Below are 22251 nucleotides of genomic sequence, written 5' to 3' on the forward strand. Positions count from 1 at the left end.
AGACTGGAAAATTGCAAACGTAATACCGATCCACAAAAAGGGAAACAAAACTGAACCAGGTAACTACAGACCAGTAAGCCTGACTTCTATTATATGCAAACTTATGGAAACTATAATAAGATCCAAAATGGAAAATTACCTATATGGTAACAGGGTCCTGGGAGACAGTCAACATGGTTTTAGGAAAGGGAGATCGTGTCTAACTAACTTGCTTGATTTTTTTGAGGATGCAACATCGATAATGGATAATTGCAAAGCATATGACATGGTTTATTTAGATTTCCAGACAGCTTTTGACAAAGTCCCGCACAAAAGATTAATTCTCAAACAGAAAGCAATGGGATTCAAGGAAACACATGTACATGGATTAGGGAGTAGTTAACAAGTAGAAAACAGAAAGTACTGATTAGAGGAAAAACCTCAGAATGGAGTGTGGTAACCAGTGGTGTACCATAGGGATCAGTATTAGGTCCTCTGCTATTCCTAATCTACATTAATGATTTAGATTCTGGTATACAGTAAGCAAACTTGTTAAATTTGCAGACGACACAAAAGTAGGAGTGGCAAACACTGTTGTAGCAGCAAAGGTCATTCAAAATGATCTAGACAAGATTCAGAACTGGGCAGACACATGGCAAATGACATTTAATAGAGAAAAGTGTAAGGTACTGCACGCAGGAAATAAAAATGTACATTATAAATATCATATGGGAGATACTGAAATTGGAGAAGGAATCTATGAAAAAGACCTAGGAGTTTTTGTTGACTCAGAAATGTCTTCATCTAGACAATGTGGGGAAGCTATAAAAAAGGCTAACAAGATGCTCGGATACATTGTGAAAAGTGTTGAATTTAAATCAAGGGAAGTAATGTTAAAACTGTACAATGCACTAGTAAGACCTCATCTTGAATATTGTGTGCAGTTCTGGTCACCTCGCTATAAAAAAAGATATTGCTGCTCTAGAAAGAGTGCAAAGAAGAGCAACCAGAATTATTCCGGGCTTAAAAGGCATGTCATATGCAGACAGGCTAAAAGAATTGAATCTGTTCAGTCTTGAACAAAGAAGACTACGTGGCGACCTAATTCAAGCATTCAAAATTCTAAAAGGTATTGACAGCGTCGACCCAAGGGACTTTTTCAGCCTGAAAAAAGAAACAAGGACCAGGGGTCACAAATGGAGATTAGACAAAGGGGCATTCAGAACAGAAAATAGGAGGCACTTTTTTACACAGAGAATTGTGAGGGTCTGGAATCAACTCCCCAGTAATGTTGTTGAAGCTGACACCCTGGGATCCTTCAAGAAGCTGCTTGATGAGATTCTGGGATCAATAAGCTACTAACAACCAAACGAGCAAGATGGGCCGAATGGCTTCCTCTCGTTTGTAAACTTTCTTATGTTCTTATGTTCTTATGAATTTGCGGAGATATTGAATGCCACCTAGCTTTGGATGGGAAGGAGGAACCAAAAGCTAGAGCAGTGGAGATGTTGAAGACGGGAGCATCTACTGAAGGTGCCAATGACAGAGAGGAACTGGAAGTAACTGGAGTAACTGCAGGAATAGAGGAGAACACTGCAAGAGCTGAAGTTTGCTTCTCTTGTTCAATATTAGACACCCTTTTACCTAAATCACTCAGTTGGGTAATGACTGAGGATAATGAGTTGGCAAATGGCTGCATAAAAGATTTAATCTCTTGATAAATCAAGGAGTGCTCTTGTTGGATTGATCTGGCAGAAGAAGGTTTCTGCTGTTTTGAAGTGCTGGCTGTCGGGATGAAATTGTTCTGATGCAGACTGCCTTCTGTCTGGTTTAGGAGGGAAAACAGGTTCTGCAGAGATGCATTTGAAATAGAGAATAAACAGAAATTCTCAATCGCTACCTGCTGGAATCGCTTTTCTGTTTTTAAGAAAGGACTTTATAAGTTTATTTAAAGTCCATTCCTTCCAGCATTGTCGCTCTGGAGGTGCATGAGAGAATCTTGGTTGAGAGGCAGCTGTTCAGATCTTACAGAGCCACTGAACAGAGCCTGGAATGGAGGAGTGATTGTACCCTGATTTGAAGCTGCTGGGGAATAATCTGCTGTAGACAAAAAATCCTGGAAGTTCTCTGACTCTGAAGAGAGTTGCTATAAGTAATCCATTTTAATTGCTCTTTGCTGGTTTAACAAAAATCAATGGGTCTTGCAATCCGCTTTGGTTTACACCTGAACAAAAAACACAACACAACTAGGAGGTGACTAAAGTTTAAATAGACTAGGCACGGGCCTAGTCACACCCCCTGAAACACACTTATAGGTTAACATTTATTGTTAAAAAAGGGCTTTGTTTAATGGGAAAGCATGCCAATTATATTATTATTATTATTATTATTATTATTAGTTAATGCAATTATTTGTAATGGAGTGAAAATGTGACAATCAACTTTAAATGTGTATCCCATTAAAAACATTACATTTTAATATATGCAATGCTGCTGGCTCCCTTGGGCAGGGTTAAATTGAAGCTGGAAATGTTTAAAAGTGAGAATGTTATAGAAAAGAAAGACATTTAAAGTGTAATGAGATTATTTTCACCAGCCAACTTACATTTTTCAAGGGCATCCATTGCAGCTCCCATTTCGGCTTGCTGAATACTGTTTTAAAAAAGAAAATACCACCATAAAACCTTGTTAAAATTTAAAACAAACAAATTTGAACATCAGCATCTAAGCCCTGACTTGTTAAAAATAAATACATAAATAAATAAATAAACCCTGGGTTTCATAATTTTAGTACATTCACAAATGAAAAATGCACATTATAACTGCACTTTAATGAAATTTAAAATATTCATAACATACCGGTATTGCACATCAAGTACTACATGTGCTCATGGTGGCTGTAGATTGTTATAGAATATATTAACACATTTCAGTTTAAGAATACAATTATATCTTGATGCAAATCTTCCAAAAACTGAGGAAATACTGCTTCCCAAGATTAGTAATGTAGTAACCTCCTACAGGCCTAATTTTTAGCTAAATGTACTTTTTTTTTTTTTTTGCTGGCAAGGTAGATTAAGGTCTGAAATATCTGGCCAAAACCTCTCTGCTTGACTTTCTTCCTATCAGTTTTACATGATACAAGGTTTGTCCTCCTTGGCAATTCTTTCTGCCTTGGGTGTATCCATAAAATACTAACCATCTTTGTAAAATGCTTTAAAATGATAAAATAATTAGAAATAAAAATCATTACCTTGGTCCTTTCCCACATCCAATCCTTTTGCCTTTAAAGTAAACAGCAACAGTGTATATTCTGGCATGTGATGGACCCACAGTCTGTAAAGTCCTGGAAAAAAGGAAGTGGACAAGTTTACATCTCCAAGAAAAATAAATAAATAAATACAAATTTAAAAATCAACTGTCTTTGATTTTCCCTATTTATGACTGGAGTCACATGTGTATTATCATAAGGTTTTCGTTATTATATATTATTATTAATTATTATAATAATTATATTATTATGATATTATTATTAATTATATTATTACCAAAGAGGGGCCTTTAAAAAAAAATTTTTTTCCCAGGCCTTTTAAAAAAACATGATCTGCCCTTCTTGCAGGTGCTACTGTGCCTTTAACAATAAGGATCGATTTAGTTTCTAGCAGATTAGATCAGTTGTGTGTTGCTGGGTGAAAAAAATAAATAAATAAAAAAATCTTGGAACCACATGACAGCTGTGTTACACCTTGACACAACTTTTAACCAGAGAGTTGAAGGGGCGGGTTTTCTGCGTTAAGCACGTTGAGAGGCTAGAACGTTAAAAATGACAGCTAAAAAAATAACCAATTATTTTCAAGCAAAAATTGTGACAATGAATGCAGCGGGTCGAAATATGCAGATGATCGGCACAATCCACCGCCTAACCCTATATTTGTGCCGGTTACTTTACTAAATAAATATTAAGATTATTTTGGGTATTACCACAGTCCATTTTTTGTAGTATTGTTGTACTGTAAGGTTATGCATAATACATAATAGCTATGCATATGCAAATTCTTTGTCGTATTATATAATTAAGGTTTATTTTTCCGTTAAAAGTGCTCCCAGCTAGAATATTGAGTTGCACCCCCTTTTGCCCTCAGAACAGACTCAATTCGTCGGGGCATGGACTCTACAAGGTATCGAAAGCGTTCTACAGGGATGCTGGCCCATGTTGACTCCAATGCTTCCCACAGTTGTATCAAGTTGGCTGGTAGTGGATCTCAACTCCGAATAGCTCGTTCCATCTCATCCCAAAGATGCTCAATTGGATTGAGATCTGGTGACTGGGCAGGCCACTGTAGTAAGCTGAATTCACTGTAATGTTCGTGGAACCATTCCTGGACAGTCCTAGCTTGAAAATATCCATTAGCAGATGGGTACACTGCTGCCATGAAGGGATACACCTGATTGGCAGTGATGTTTAGATATCCTGTGGCATTCAAACGTTGCTCCACGTTTATCAAGGGGCCCAATGTGTGCCATGAAAACACACCCCACACCATCACACCACCACCACCAGCCTGCAATATTGACACGCGGCATGATGGATGCATGTACTCATGTGGTTTTCTCCATACCCTAGTCCTCCCATCAGCGTGAAACAGCAGGTACCGGGATTCATCAGACCAGGAAATGATTTTCCAATCCTCCAGTGTCCAGTGATTTCATTCCTTAGCCCACTGCAACCGCAGTTTCTTATGTTTTGCTGAAAGAAGTGGAACTTAGGTCGATGGCTGCCATACACCATTTGTGTCAAGGTACGACGAGTTGTGCATTTTATATGGGTCTTTCAGCACCAATGTTGTACTGGACTGTCAGTTGACTATTCGTGTCAGCCTCCTTTGGCCTCTTTCATCAATGAGCCGTTTTCGACCACTAGCCTGCCGGTGTCTGGATGTCCTTTGGGTGGTGAAACTGTTGAACGTGAAAAACTCAGCAGCGTTGCAGTTGTTGACACACTCAAACCGGCGCACCTGGCACCTACTACCATACCCTGTTCAAAGGCACTTGAATCTTTTGTCTTGCCCATTTACCCTCCGAATGGCACACATACACAATCCATGTCTCAATTGTTTCAAGGCTTAAAGATCCTTCTTTAACCTGTCTCCCCTTCATCTACACTGATTGAAGTGGATTTAACAGGTTACATCAATAAGGGATCCTAGCTTTCACCTGGATTCACCTCATCACTCTATTTCATGGAAAGAGCAGGTGTTCCTAATGATTTGAATACTCGTGTGTGTGTGTGTGTGTGTGTGTGTGTGTGTGTGTGTGTGTGTATGTTTATAATATATATATATATATATATATATATATATATATATATATATATATATATATATATATATATATATATAAAGTAAGTATTTCACAAATATTGTCAAACAATGTTTAAAATTTGTTATAACTTTTAAGATAATATCGTTTTCACAACGAAAACGCCTTCTACCTCTTTTCAATGTTCTTGCAAAAAAAAAAACGTGAAAGGTTTTTACGATAATGCTAATTCAAAAGTATTCATAACCAGACAAGGAAAATGAAATAGCTAATTGAGGCACCTTTAGCAATAACAACCTCTTTGAAACAATTAGGATATTTGTCAATGAGCTTTTGGCATAATTATTTAGTGATTTTTGGCCATTCTTCAAAGCAAAATTGTTCCAGTTCATTCAAATTCCGAGGACTTCTCTTGTGCTCTGCCACCTTCAAGTTTTGTAGCAAAGGGTTTCAGATCATTGGCCAATATATTTTGGTATGCTATGGAATCCATTTTTACCATGTATTGGAAATACATTTCCTGTGGCATTAGAAGAAAAACAGCCCCATAGAAGGATACTACCAACTCTATGCTTAACAGTAGGTATGGTGTACTTTTCTTTGTACACCTCACCAGGCTGTCCAAACGTAACGAGTATCAGTGTGACCAAATAGCTCCATTTTCGTTTCATCACTCCACATATACATCATTCAAATGCCGTTTTGCAAACTTAAACGACTGTCCCTGTGATGTTTTCCTAAGACCGGCTTTTCCTTTCACCTGCGACCCTTGAGACCTTCATCATGCAATGCTTGATCTATGGTTGAAATGGAAACCCCAGTCCCCCTTGCAGCCAATTCACGTTGAATATCTTTGGAAGTCAATTCCAGACTGTTATTAACTTTCCTCACAATTCTTATACTTGTTCTTGGTGAAAGAACCTTCTTTCTTCCAGACGAGGGAGTGTTGTGACAATACCATGAGTCTTGTACATCTTGATAATAGAAACAATAGTTGAAATTGGGATGCTCAAATGCTTGGAAATCATCTTCTATCCTTTTCCAGCTTTATGACAATAAACAATTTTCTGTCTAAGGTCTTCAGATAGCCCTTTGTTTTTTCGTAATAACAGCAATCACCTTTGCGTAACCCTGTTATACTCTCTAAGAATGTTCACCTATAATCCAGCATTTTCTAGACTTTTTCTAAACTTAGGTTCTGCATTATCATATTGAAATTTCTAGCACCTTGTAGACAATACTATCATAGCATCAAAGGACATGATGAATTGTAGACATCTATTCTTGTACCTTTTTTCCTCATCCACAAAAGCAAAACTTTTGCTACAAAAGATTTTTCCTAAAGTTATTGTTTTGGAGAAATTTCTAGAAATTATAAAATTTCCATTGAGTTATGTAAACTTGACTACAACTGTATATACACACACACACACATACAGTAGACTCCCATTAATTTGTGTTTCAATAATTCATGTTTTGATAACCTAACAGTACATTATCAAAATGTATTAGTGCAGAAATCACGTGATCTATGTAGAAGTATTAGTGCAGAAATCGGCCTACCTGCGGATATGGACGGTCATCATATAATTCAATTAACCCTTTGAAGTCCATTTATTCAATGCTTGTCAGGCGCGTCAGGTCCAATTTATTTTCACACACGCTGTCTATTTTACACTCGCTGTCTAAAATCCTCCCCCCAGAGTAAAATAGGTTTAAAAGGCATTGAATCGCAAAAGGACACTCAGTACTGTATCTCCAGCCAAGCCCCACCCCTTGTTCGCTGTATTTTTCACATACCTCTGTATAGACGTGCATACTGACAAACTCTCCTGATCACTCGTTTTATCACCAAACTCCTCAATAATGCGAGCGAAGTCATTATTTTATTACTATAACATTTCAAAAAGCTCTGCAAATGTCTGATATTCTTTGAGCACTGGATGCAGAAGCAGCTACCTCCTTTGTTATGTCCGTGTTATCTCTGTAGCGGATGGGGCTATGAGATATGTCTATTTTTTTTTTCTTTTCACTCAGCCATTGAAAGGTTTTCTCTGCTTTTTCTAGAGAAGAAACGACTACAGACCTGTGCTTTACGTCTTTTTGACGACTGGAAAGGGAAAACTGTAATGTCGGATCTGGTCAGGCATAGGACCACAAAGGGTTAAACTGAGCACAGTGTAGTGCAAGCCAATGGACAATTCTGTATTGTAGTTACTGAAACCACTGAGAAACGAGCAGAAAGCAGACTCAAGACTCTCTTAGCCTGGAAGTCTGAATATGAAGAGCAGTTCCTACAATTAAAGAGTCTTTTAAACCAGCTCTCTCTCTCTCTCTCTCTCTCTCTCTCTCTCTCTCTCTCTCTCTCTCTCTCTCTCTCTCTCTCTCAAATATATAAATACATGTTTTGCTCTAGGCTTTTACAGTAGCACATATTTATGTAATTGGTTGAATTTACTTTCTTCTCTTTTCTTATACAACGTGGAAAGAATAGCCCAGGAATTGTGATCCGTTCTATGTAGTTTTATATTCCACAAATCAATTGCCTCTTTTACACTCAGGACCTCAACAGCAGATGTAGATGAGCTACCGGCCCCTGGAGGATAAAAAATGGCCCCAGTCTGGAAGGTATCTGATTGAACTAAGTGAGCGCCTGTTGAGTCGGGATAGAACAATCACTGCAAATTTTGCTTCCTCAATCTATGGGAAACCAAGTGACGATTCACAACTAGGCACAAGTAAGACACAAACCTGTGCTCTCCTGACTGCTTGACTCACCCTGAACACCACATAAATCATGCCTTTACCAGGTAAGCCTTAGGAAAAGTTAATCTTGACTGCTGGATGTGTCTTTAACCTGACAGAGGGCATTGTGGCACGTCACATTGCTACCATAATGTATTGCAAAAGTCAGTATTAATCATTTATTGATTATTACCCAAATGACATACATGTATGGAACAAAAAAAATATATATATATATATTACTTGTAAAGTGGAATATCTGGTTCCTTTCCTTCTGTTCTGAGGGTCAAGCAACACTGTTGGAGCTGGGATTTGGGGTCATTCCAGTCCTGATTAAGTATGAACTCCTAGAGAAACATAAATACATGGAAAAGCTTATGTCCTTTATGTAGCACATAAATACATGTATTATTCTCCAAGGCTTTATGGTGACTTTCCATCACAAGCTACTTAAGCAAAATAATCTACTCCAACCCAAATAAATAAAGGGGTCAGGGGCTCTCAGATGCTGCAGTTTTATATATTTCTGTTTTCCAAGGGGACCACTAAAAGCATATCCATTAAAAGAAAAGAAGCCTGGTTATAAAAAGAGGGCTTTGAATCTAGAACTCTCGGTTCCAATTAATTTCCCACAAAGAGCAATGCTCCTCCAACATCAAAGGTTTGCAACAAAAAAAAGGAAACTCATGCTTCATAAAAAAAAATGTTAAAAAAAAAAAAAAAAGTGGGTAAACCTATGAATCTACCATCAATTCTGACAAATTGACAGAAACAACTGGTTTACTACTCCCATGTTGTAATTTCCAAAGGAAAGGGTAAACTGCTAAAATGCTTTAAGCCTGAAGGAACAAAGCAAGGAAATGCAATGTTACATGTAATGTAAACTTAGTACAAAATTAGAAGTACAGTAGTAGTATAATGGTACATGGTACCATACAAATAATAATAATAAAAAAAATCTACCACCACCAAGAGCAGATGGAGCTTTCATTTTATTAATAGAATGTAAAATGGCCATCAAACAGAGTCAGAAAAAAGGAGATCCACTCACCTTTAACCTTGGGAAAAAACAAACATTCATGAAGGTATGCACATACTCCAGGTCCTTGTCAATGTACAGTGCAGCAATAAAAGCTTAGAAAAGAAAAGAAATGAACAAAGTATGGTACATTGTACACATGCCAAATACTATTATTTCACATAGTTTGACTGGGTCTTTATGATGTCAAATTCCTACAACTACCAGTAACTATTTTTATAGTTGCTGGTTTTGAGAATTCCCATACTACAGTTTTATAGTTGATGGTTTTGAAAAGAATTCCAGGTCCATGACAGGTCCGTATGTATATATATAATTCTAATGAGTCTATACTCGACGGGCATATTTTTCCGATATATAATTCTATATGGAATCATTATATATATACTTTTTATAAACCAAAGTATCACAAAGCACTGTACAGCACATAGCAGAAAAAAGAACAAACCACAATATAGTGCCGAGAAAAAGTCTGAACACATATTTCAAGATAGACCTTTCACATAGATCTTAATCCAAGTCCTAATAATAGATAAAGTTAACCTGATTAAACAAATGACACAAAAAAACATGATACTTTTTCAACATTTATCCACAAATGATTCAACATTCAATATCCATGTGTGAAAAAGTATTTGAACCTTTAGATTCAGTAACTGGTGGCGACCCCCTGAGCAGCAATGACTTCAACTAAGTGTTTCCTGTAACTGTTGGTCAGTCTCTCACATCGGTTTTAAGGAATTTTGGCCCATTTTTCCTTACAGAACTGCTTCAACTCTGTGACATTTGAGGGCTTCCTTGCAAGGACAGTTTGTTTTAGGTCCTGCCACAACATTTCGATGGGGTTCAGGTCCAGACTTTGACTAGGACATTCTAAAACGCAGAATTTCTTCTTCTGCAGCCATTCTTTTGTAAATATGTTTGTATGTTTAGGATCATTGTCTTGCTGCATGACCTACTTTCATTTCAGCTTCAGCTCACGGACAGATGGCCTGACATTCTCCACTAGAATCTTCTGGTACAATGCAGAATTCATGGTTGTGTCAATGACGGCAAGCCATCCAGGTCCTGAGGCAGCAAAGCAGCCCCAAACCATCACACTCCCACCACCATGCTTGACGGTTGGGATGAGGTTCTTCTGTTTGAACGCAGTGTTTGGTTTTAGCCAAATATAACATTTCTCATGGAAGCCAAAAAGTTCTACTTTTGACTGTCCAGAGAACATTGTTCATAAACTCCTGTGCTCTTTGGTGAACTTCAGACAGGCAGCAATGTTCTTTTTAGAGAGCGGTGGTTTCCTCCTGGCTATCTTTCCATGAACACCATTCTTGTTCAGTCTTTTTCTGACAGTTGAGTCATGAACACTCACATTACCCAATCCTTGGATGTTACTCTGGGGTTCTTTGTGACTTCCTTGATGATTTTCCAGTTTGTTCTTGGAGAAATTTTGGTAGGACGACCGCTCCTGGGTATTGACTGTGGTCTTGAACTTTCTCCGACAGTGGATTGGTGGAGCCCCAAATCCTTAGAAATGGTTTTGTAACCCTTTCTAGACTGATGAGCATCAATAACTGTTTTTCTGAGATCCTCAGAGATTTCTTTTGATCATTGCATGACGTATTTCCACACACCTGTATGGCGAAGACCAAACTCACAAAGTCTCTGATCTTTATATAAGGTGGGGTCTCCCAAACTCACCCCTGAAGAGCTACCTAATTATTAAAACACCTGATTCTAATTATCCCCTTAATTGAGCTGATAAAACCAGGGGTTCACTTACTTTTTCACATACCCTGAATCTTAATTACTCATTGTTTGTCTAATTCATACATCATTTTGTTTCAAAAGACATGGAATTGGTTAATATAAACCCTATTGGATATTTAAGAAAAAAATGGTTTTGATTCAAGAAGGCTATTATGGTAAAACTATGGAATTTACATATTTATCATTGGGGTTCACAAACTTTTTCTTGGCACTGTACATTTGTATAGCATGTCACACATACAGCTGCCAAGTCAGACCATTTACATAACAGTACACACATAATACGAAAGCAGCAATTTTAAAGTTACATTAAAACCCACTAAGATAAGAAAGTTTATAAAAGTGCATTTTTAGTCTTGACTTGAAAACTGTTATGGTCCCAGCTTCCCTGACAAACAAAAGGCAGAGCATTCCAAAATTTAGGAGCTCTACAAGAAAAAGCCCTCCCTCCCATGTTGTTTTTGTTGACCCAGAGTGTGGTTTAGAAAATACAGAGTCAGTAACTCCTAAAAATAACTAGGTGCTAATCCATTCAGGACCTTGTAAATTAACAGCAAAATCTTTAAATATATTGTATATTGTACAGGGAGCCTATGTAAAGAGGCCAAAACAGGGGCAATATGTTCCCTTTTCCTGGTTTTAGTCAGAATTCTAGCGGTGGTATTGTGAACAAGCTTCAAGTGGGATACCACACGTTTTCAGACACCAGAAAAAAAGTGCATTATAATAATCAATTCTAGATGAAACAAAGGTATGCATTAGTCTCTCGGCATCAGATACAGAAATAATTGGTCTAAGTTTGGCTATTTCTCAAATGGTAAAAATATATTTTAGTAATTTCCCTAATAAGAGTGTCAAATGATAGATCAGGATCAAAGACAACCCCCAAACTCTTAATTTGTAGATTAAGTTTTAAGAGAGACTGCAAGGGTCAAGCTCATGTAATCCCACAATTCCTTTAAATTGGTTCTGTGATCCCACTAGCTAATAACACCCAGGCAGAAGAAAATCCTGTTTTTAGGGACAAATATAGCTGGGTATCATTAACATAGCAATGGAAGTTCACTCCGTGTCTGCGAATAAGGTCACCTAACAGTAGCATATACAATGAAGGGACCAAGAATGAAGCCCTGTGGAACACAACAGACAACTTCTGATAATGCCGATTTTACCTCCCCCATAGAGACAAGATAAGATACAAACCAGGATAGGACAAGACCAGACAGTCCTACTGTGCTTTCAATGACGATTCAGTAGGATGGAATGGTCTACAATATCAAAGGTAGCAGATCAAGAATTAATAATACTGATGGAAAGCCAGAGTCAGAGCTTAAGCAGATCATTCACAACTCTGATAAGGGCCGTCTCAGTGCTATGTGCAGCACGAAGACCAGACTGAAACTTCTGAAATATACCATAAAGAGTTAGAAATTTTTGTAATTGAATTGTAACATCTTGCTCTAGAAACTTATCTATGAATGGCAGGTTGGAGATTGGCATTTAGTTATTTGGGACTTTAGGGTCCAAATTGTGTTTCTTAAGCATAGGCTTTACCACGGCTACCTTAAGAGCTGAGGGAACTATACCAGAGGAAACTGAACCATTTTAAATGTGGGTATTAATAACAAATAGTACATCTTTTAATAGTTTTGTAGGAATAAGATCAAAAGAACATGTAGTAGCTCTAAAATGTTGAACTAGCTCTGTCAGTTCCTGTAAGGTAATCAAAGAAAAAGCTCCCATAGTAGACTTAATAGGTGTAGCTGGTAAAATTCTGCTGGAGTCCTCCTTAATAGTAGGTGATGTCTAGTATTTTATTTTTAAAGAAATGCAAGACGTCATTGCAGCTGTGAGAGAAGCCAATGTCAAGGGTAGGACTATTAGGGGAAGGTCACATTCATTTATCTAGGGTAGCAAAAAGAAAATCGAGGATTACTTGTATTTGTTTCAATTAAATTTGAATAATATGATGATCTAGCCAACGCCAGAGCCTTCCTATATTTAACTAGGTGGCCCTCCCATGAGACGTGATGAATATGCAATTTAGATTCCTGCCATCTCCGTTCTATTTTACGATTCTCACCCAAGATGGCTCGGTAACAGTTCTGAGGTGCTTCTGTTCGATTTGCTTAAACTAGGCATCTTCATAGACACCATTAAAATGTAATTTAATTTTAAAATACCAGGACCAGAGCTGCATTTTCAAGATCACTCTGGTTGTGGGCCAATTGAGGTCAGAACCAGTGTTTGGTTGTAATCTCATGCCATGTTGCTATCAAGGATTTGAAAACCATCTGCTCTGTCTGAAGCCTGGGCTTGATGGTAACTCCATTTTAAACTGTAGTACTGGCTATGAGGGGTAATTTTACTTTATTTTTTTAAGTCATTTTATTTATTGTTTTAACAGAAAGATGCAGGTCTCTACGTTATGGGAAAATAAGAGAACATGGCACAAAACTTAAACACTTAAAGTACAGTAAACATTGAAAAAGAATGCTATACATACATATATAAATGTTCAAACTATAATACAGGCTCTAAATCTATGAAGCTTTTACATTTCACCTGCAAGCACTTCCATATGACATTCACAACTGTAAAACTAACTACACAATAATTTCTTAAAAAATCCAGTTTGAATAATGTGACTGTGGAAAAATAATGTCTTTATGACGAGACATAATTTTTGATACGTTGGGAGACACTTGAAAATTGCAGAGAACCTCTTGTCACTTGCAATGAAAGGGTTAGTTCATTTGTGAAAGGAGGTTTACTTTAACTGACTTTTTACTTACATTCTAAAAGATCTGCTAGAGTCTTTGTCCTTAGAGCCACCGGTCTCTTTGTTTTGTCATTTGTGATTGCATACTCCTGCATGCCCAATTCTTCAGCAACTTTGGCTTGGGTCCTGTTATTTACCAATGAACTTCGCAGTAACTGCACACAGAGGACAGAGGAAGGCTATTGAAACGATGTCAATCATACCATTCTAGCCAGTTACATGAGCACAATCCTAGCAGTCATCTTTTGTCAGTGAAGGGTCCTGGTAGATTTTCCCCAGGGTTTTAACAACACAAAACACATGAAGTCAATATCTCAAATTACTTATACTAGTAGCTTAATAAGCATGAATATACTCATTATGCTTAATAATAAAAAGTACTATGCGTTTGTGTCTGCTTAGTATAAGATTGTTTGCTAAATGAATACGTATCATCTTTATCAGTTCATTAAGGTCTGCAAAGCCTGAGCATTTTGATTTGAAATGCATGTAGAGAATGAAATGATTTAATTAAAGAGCTGAAGAGCATTTTCCTCCTCTAATTGAAATTTTAAACAAATGATGAAAATGAATATAGAGCTATATTACTCTAGAGATTCACCATGGTATATATATATATATATAGATATATATATATATCTATATATATATATATATATATATATATATCTATATATATATCTATATATATATATATATATTTATATATAAAGCTATAAACTTAAACAAAAAATGAGTCCTTACTGCTTAATGGCTCTTTTACAAGTCTCAGGCGCTCTTAAAAAAACCCCTCACCGTTATAGTGCCCTTCATGATGGTCTGGGAAATGGACTGAACAAGTACTCCGTGGCAACCAACTGCATTATTGAGTCACCCAAGAATTCCATCCTCTGATTGTGGCCACTAAAGTCTAAAAAAAAAAAAAAAATAATAATAATAATAATAAAAACCACATAATTAAAATAAATAGGGCACATTATAAAATAAATACACTAAGGGCACTTTTATATGATACTCCCTTGGACTTATGATATACCGGTACATACAATTGTACATGACTTGACCCACAAAAGACCAGTGAATTGCTAACAAATAAATACATTTGAGTAGGTTCAATTTATGTAGGATCATGCTGCAGATGATCTATAACAATAAATAGGTCAAAATATAAATGTAGCTAATTCTATACAAATATGGCAGGTAGAGTTTTGAAAGAAACACACTCTCTAGTGTTTCAATAGAACATAAACCATAAACTTTAATTGGGTAATGCGTGCTTGTTCCAGGAACCATCCATGCGAGTGAATAAACACTACGCTCCATGTTAGCTAAAACAACTACAAGGAAAGAACAGTATAAAGGATATAACAGTATAAAGGATAGAATATGCCAGGATGGAAACAAATGTTCTGTAAATATAGATGGTATTAAATACACTTTTTAATATTAACCACACTTGTGAAAGAATAGTGTTTTTTTTTTTTTGTTTTACTGTGTTGACAATATTAAAACAATATTTAAAGATTGATACTAGCTGGTTGGTCGTCATAACTGCACTAATTATGACTAATAACAGATGCAACACAGCGAGGCATTTACAGTGTTTATACTTGCCACTGTTAAGCTGGCTTTGCTCTTACAACTTTTTGTTTTTGTGTACATGCAGCCGTCCTAATTCCAGCAGTCTCAAAAAGGGCCTGCTCCAGTGGGTGGCTTTACGACAGCTTTGGCTGTTTTTTGTTCTACTGTGAACACATCTGTCCCGACTTGGCTCACACAGAGGCACGCTGTAGGCAACACTACCAGGGTCTTGCTAACTGCCAATAAGAGGCTAATAGTACTAGCATGAAAAATACTCTCGTCTGATAATGACATGAAAACAGATAACCAACAAAATAATACAGTTTAGTTAATATATCCTAAATAACTAAACAATGGTGTTTATTTTAGGTTTAACGTGGATATTACAAATGCTAGTAACCATAAAGTGTCTTGTTTTATATGCAGGTAATATAAAACAGCAGTACACAAGTAGAGAAATATCTGCACTCAATACTGGTAACGTCATATAGATTTATACAAATAGACATGCATACTCCTAACTTATTCACATATTCACTTATTACAAATACATTGGCACTCCACTTGATCTCTTATGTCATAGCAGCCATGCTGGCATCTGCAGACTGGGTTGTATTTAGATCTGGTAACTGTCCAGGTCATGGCAGGTTTGCAAGTTTTGGTTAATTTATTTATTGAAGCACTCGCAAGCAATTTTGTCAAACTGCGATGATAAAAATATTGATCCTGCTAGTTCTCTGCACACTTTCAATGATGGAATTAATTCCAACACACAAAACACATGTTGCCAAAAATAATTACTTTTGCTTTTTGTTCACCTTTAGATAGACCGATTTTTATAAATATTTAATTAATGCAAATGGAAGACATCCTTGCACTGACATGCTGTCCCAGCATGGCCTAAACTCAAATCATGTTTTCACAACAAGGAAATGTCTCAAATATGAAATTGGCTTAATAAAAGTGAAATACATTTCTCTAAACAACAAGCAAGATTAGAAACTCAGGAAGTTGGATAAATTCTGGATTTTTTTCCTGACTATTAAAGGGTTTTTAAGCTAGTGTTGACCCTGATATTCATGTGAAATGCCAGATTTCACCCCACTAACAATCAGAATAAACCTTTTTAAAAACCATCTGACCTCTCATGGGATGGACATATCTCCCTCTACTATATTCTAGACAATGTGTCTAAATTTGAAATAATGAATATATTTCAGATCCTTCTCCAAAATCAACTGGCTTTGCTAGTTGGCACATGCCAATTGGATGTGATGCATAGTGTATATTAAGAAGAGGTATTACAACTGACTAAATTAAATGAATGGGGTTTTGTGTGCATTCATACTTACAGCGTCAGATGATTAAATCCCACTGTACGTAACGTGAAAGCGCGAGCCAGGAGACGAACATGGGTAAAAAGCACTCCAATTGTTTCTTCAAATTCCGTCAGCTTTTGTAAGACTGGAGATGTCTCAACGAGCTGTCTATCAGTGCTGGGCTCCTGCACCTTTAAATAACATAAATACAGACATAGAAGCTATATAGCAATATTTGAGCAATAATGTACTGTATTCTTGCTCTTCTTAAGTGTCAAGAATAATATTAAAAAAGGTATATAAACTGTATGTACTTTGTTTAAAAAAAAAACAAACAAAAAAAATCAGTACTTAATTTTCAGAAATAGATACTATAAATCTCTTATGTGTGTACCATTGATGTGGCTATTGCTGTTTAATTTGTAAAGTCCAGATAATATCGCACCCTGACTCCTATTATGCAATTATTCCATTCCTGGGAGAGCTCCCAAGTATCCCAACATTGTAAATACATTTAATGGTGTGGGCTTTCTCTATTTCATCTGGCCAGAACATTGCTTTGTTTTTAACTTAAAAAAAATAAAAAAAAATAAAAAAATAATAATAATAATACTCAATTTCTGCCAATGATCAAACTTTTAGGTTGATATAAACAAAAAAATCAGTACTGGTTCAATTGCATTCCTGCCTGCCTAATATCTACTCTCAGTTATTGTTATCTGTCAGCATGCATTCTGGTGAACTCCATGCAACAGGAGTATAAATAGCATGACCCTGCATTTTACATTTTTAAAGCAGATTGGCATACCCAGAAAAATGTGGCATATGTGAGAATACATAGTTAAAAACTGTCTTGACATTAAAGTACAACGGCAAATTAGACAATGGTTAAGTATTGAGGACATGAACAGTAAACAGAGTTCCATAACAAAAGAGTATGTTTAATTGCTCATCACATTCAAAGACTGTCCTTCCATACAGAGGCCAGAATGTACAAGGCGAGTCAACCAGTCGTGCAAGGATACAATTGCAGCACAATGATACAATTCCACTTTAAATCATTGAAAGGCCAGCAGTGATGGAAATGCAATACCATTAGTTAAATAAAGTTAGATGTAGATTTTACTCCTCTGGTTAGAATACTATTAGCATTTAAGCAGGGAATATCCAGTATAAAAAAAAAAAAAACCTACTTGCAATGGATGTTGTGGATAATTAAGCCATACTTCCCGCAGGTCCTGCAGACAGTAAAAAAAAAACATTCAATACTCCTGGGAGCTATTTAAACCTTGTCTTGCAGTAGATAAAATAACACTAAATAAAACTGTGCCATTAATACAGGGTATGCTTATTGTTAACTCAGCAGAGTAAAGGGATCAACTAAAGGGAAATATAAAACAGAGTGTCATGGCAGCCAGTAATTTTCATTCACTTCAAAGGCTAATCAATTCATAGTTGCAGGTTTTTCATTATTTGCACAAATACAGTCAATTATCCATTCTAAACTCTCAAAGGATGTAATTGGATATGCAAAACATATGCATACTCAAACTGTAGCCCAAGAGTAGCATGGTGTGCTCTACAGTCTTAACAATGTATTAATACATAATTTTATAGCATTACACTCTGACATTAACATTACATTACAGGTCACAGAAGTGGATAAAATTATGTTTCTTTCTGGGTGCGTTAGCTAATCACAAAGCCTAAACCCAACCATTTGTTCAGTGGATATAATTTCTACTGGACACTATCAAAAAATGAACCTTAACTGTGAAAAATCATACAATACTTCAAAATACACTCTCTATACAGTAAAGGCAGATTCTCAAAATGTGGTCTGTATCATTGATGGGCAGAGGTTATCGCAAAACAGTTATGCATAGAATATGTGAATAGCTCAAAGTCCACCATCCATCTTTCAAGCGAAGGGCACTTTTACATTTTAACACTGTCAATATTGGGGAAAAAAAAAAAAAAAAAAAAAAAAATCACCTCATTCTTAAACAGCAAACGTCCAAATAGCTGTCTGGCCTCCTCTAAACCACCCTCCAAGTATACTGCTCCTATTTATAAATAATAAATACAAATAAAAATCAGGAAAACATAACTACATTCAACAAAATTTTAAGTTGTTTATACATATATATCTATGTATATATATATATATTATCATATATATATTAATATTATATAATATATAATTTCTATAGATAAATAATTTACATAGTGTTCCTCAGATAGTGATATTAAGCCACATCAAGGTTTGGAACCACAGCCTTAAGTCAATAGTCTGTTCAGTCTGAATATTTTCCCATTTGTTGTCCTGTAATCGATCACCCCATATACAAGAAAAAAACGTTGAGTGTCAATATGGTCTTTTTTTGAAAGATGAAAAGTGTCTAAGTAAATAAAAGCATTACCCCAATATGACATCATATTTGGCCATAGGTTAAAGTGAAGGGTGCCATTAGATTTTTTCTAAGTTTACCAAATGAAAATGTGAAGATGGCAGCTTAAATGTGAAAAAAGGGAGTGATACAGAAGGTTTGAGTTGTAGGTATTAAGATACACTCTGTTTAGAACAATAACACAGTCCCCAAGCTTGTTAAAAATGTGTAGCTCATAAGACGCTATGAGTTTTAGAAAGTAACAAGCCATGAACCATGAAAGACTGCAATGCAGATTAGTGCATATACTTTATCCCTACATTCTGCTGTGCAAAAATGAGGCTGTGTGTTTTAAAAATCCATTAAAACAAAACTCATTGCAAGCAACAACATGTGTGGAAAGAAGGGCAGTCGATCAATTGAAGCTGCTTCAAATATAAGCCTCCTAAGAGGTCGTTGATAAAAAAAAAATATATAATAAAAAAAGCCCACATGTTGCAACACAGAGAGTAACATTTGTACAAGCAGCTCCATCATATGCTTGTTGCCAGGGATGTGCATGCCCTATAAGGCTTCCCATCCTATATATCAACAGTACAGCATGCAGTGAATGCATTTCAGATTATCAAACCCATAATATTCTTAAAGAAATCACTGCTATTACATTTTTGGAAATCCTATCTAAGCTAGGGATTTGCAGAAAGATTTGCTACAACTGGATTTGCAGTATAAAGTAAGAAAACATATTTCAAGTATATATTTGAAAATACCTGAAAAATAAGTAAAAACCAACATATTATGCACAACTTAAAGTGTTATTTGCTTTTGATTACTGAAAAGATTGCATTAAAAACAGCTTTGTTACTCCCGCCAGCTTAAAAAAAAAAAAAAAAAAAAAAAAGCACACCAGTAAGCACAGCACCCCATACAGCAATTAATAAAATAGAACTGCCCACACATCAGTGAATAAACCACACTGTAAAATCCAATATCCAATGAATCAGAGATAATCCTTTATATTCTGGCTTCTCTAAAAGGAAAAGCTTAGAAAGGCATCCAAAGCACTACCAGCTGCTACCCAGTAGCTCATAGAAGAAGATTTTAATCCTCAGATAAACTGTACATAAAAATTAGGGACAAAGCATCTACAGAAGATAATAGTTTATGTCAGATAGAAATGAAAATCAAAGGCTTATCAGAGGCTTATTTCTTTCTTAAAAATTGCAGACTTTTTCTTAGTGACTGTGTTTGATCCACCTTCCATCGCAAGATGGAAAACAGCACTAATGCATAGCTATTTTATGTGTGTCACTAACATATGGGTGTGTAGCTATTACATGTGTCAGTAGGTCACCATTAAAGCTAGCATGTTTTTTTTATTAATAAGAAAATGAACTGTAAAACACTGAGCAGCTGATCTGTATCATTTATGGTTAGTTTTTTATATTGCACTGCTATGGCATACCAACCTCAATTATATCCCTGTCCATATATATATATATATATATATATATATATATATATATATATATATATATATATATATATATATATATCACAATAAAGACAAAATTCCAAAACGGCTTGATGTGAAGGATGACATCAGATGCGCCCTTTCTAACACAGCGCCAAGAATACAACTTCTCATGTCAAAGAAACAGCGTCATCTATCCCACTGACTAGTTGCTGCTTATGGTGAGTAACAACCATTTTAAAACTACTAACAACCATTTTAAAATGAACTTTTCTGTGTAACAATAATTTGATTAAAAATGTGCTTGTCTTTCTTTATAAAAGGTGAGAAAAGATCATTTAATAGTAAACAGGTTTATAAATGTGCCATATAAAATGGTGTTAAATAAAACAAATTATTTTAAATTTTCATAAGGGGGTCGCATTCAGAGACTTGCTGTGTGAAAGGAGTCACCAATACAAAAACTGAGAACCACTGCCCTACACAAACAGAACAATCTAAGTGACTCTCATAACAGATACCTAGGCCCATGTGTGTGCAAATATAGAGATGCTAACTGTTTTACTACTTAAAAACACAGAAGAATTGTATATATAATCTATTAAGGCCTGAGAAATGAAAGCACATATTACCTATAAGTGCTTCAAAGCAGTTGGCCATAGCATGCCGCAGATCAGACTCTCGGCACAGATCAGGTCCATGTGCGTAAAGCATGAACCGGTCCAGCTCCAGTTTCTACAAAAACAAAAATAAGGCGGCCAAGTCAGAATTAAGGCCACAGTCAAATCTTTACAAAATATGTTTAAGTGCATTAAAATATGTGGTAAATTCACCTAATACATGATGTATTACCCAGAGGTATTGCAAATGTCAAGAACACTCAAGGTCAACAGTTACTCTAAGGAGCTCAAAAACAAAGCGTACTGTAGTATTTGAAAGAATTGTGAACTTCAATAATTTGCCATCATGCTTTTTGCATGCATAATGGCTTTCTGTCATACAACTCCATTCTGTGTGTGTTTGTTGGTTTGTGTAATGTAATTATAGATAGATAGATAGATAGATAGATAGATAGATAGATAGATAGATAGATAGATAGATAATCTACACATTGTGTGTGTTAGCTGGATTGGCACACACATTACCTACCTTAGCTAGCATAGCAAGATGCTGATTCTGAACAATAGCTGTACGATACGTAGCTAAGCCCCCTTCTTCAAGGCTTGGAAACAAATAATAGAGGTGGACACTGCAAAAAATAAAATCAAAACTACAAATAAAACAAATGTTTGTCACAATGAGGATTAAGTTCTACATTCATTCAAAAAATACATTTACTGTTCAGTATGATACCTTTTAAAAATGACACTTTGATAAAGTGGTAAAGTTTTTGATCATTGGACCTATCTAATGAGAAATCACATAAAAACTACTTCATATAAGGTATGTATTTCAAAGTGCCTATTATAATTCAATGGATTTACAGTTAATGATATTCGATTCATGCAGCAAGCTTGTCAAGAATTAAAAATAGATAAGGTCTTTTTTTTGTTCTTTTACTCATTTCATTTTAATGAAAGCAGTAAAAAAGACAATCTTTTCATTCTTCTTGCAGAGAAATGTATTATTCTATTTGGGATAATACTTTGATAATTTATTTTTCTATTTCTTATCCATTTTTAAAGGACAGGAAATGTGAAAGCGATGAATTGCATTACCACAGACTGAGGCACGGAGAGAAAGGTTACCCAACAGTCTTGGAGGAGCTCATACCATGTATTTAATGAGCCAGGAAAAAGGAATTGTGATAAACCCATATCCCACTAAACCCCATTGTATTCAAATAATAGAGGTGG

The 22251-nt window shown here is 35.8% G+C and overlaps 1 protein-coding gene across 1 annotated transcript in view; it reads right to left on the bottom strand.

Annotated features, from left to right (window-relative positions):
* LOC121312746 (ribonuclease 3-like) overlaps positions 1 to 22251 on the bottom strand; it is a 57573-nt gene that overhangs the window by 6344 nt on the left and 28978 nt on the right. The window contains 12 exon segments of the mRNA XM_041244475.1: positions 2585 to 2631; positions 3233 to 3325; positions 8287 to 8390; positions 9095 to 9177; positions 13645 to 13791; positions 14433 to 14463; positions 14465 to 14534; positions 16565 to 16722; positions 17725 to 17769; positions 18527 to 18597; positions 21028 to 21130; positions 21545 to 21644. Of these exon segments, the coding sequence (XP_041100409.1) occupies positions 2585 to 2631; positions 3233 to 3325; positions 8287 to 8390; positions 9095 to 9177; positions 13645 to 13791; positions 14433 to 14463; positions 14465 to 14534; positions 16565 to 16722; positions 17725 to 17769; positions 18527 to 18597; positions 21028 to 21130; positions 21545 to 21644 (1052 nt within the window).

This window comes from Polyodon spathula, chromosome 3 (assembly GCF_017654505.1).
Source record: "Polyodon spathula isolate WHYD16114869_AA chromosome 3, ASM1765450v1, whole genome shotgun sequence".
NCBI lineage: Eukaryota > Metazoa > Chordata > Actinopteri > Acipenseriformes > Polyodontidae > Polyodon > Polyodon spathula.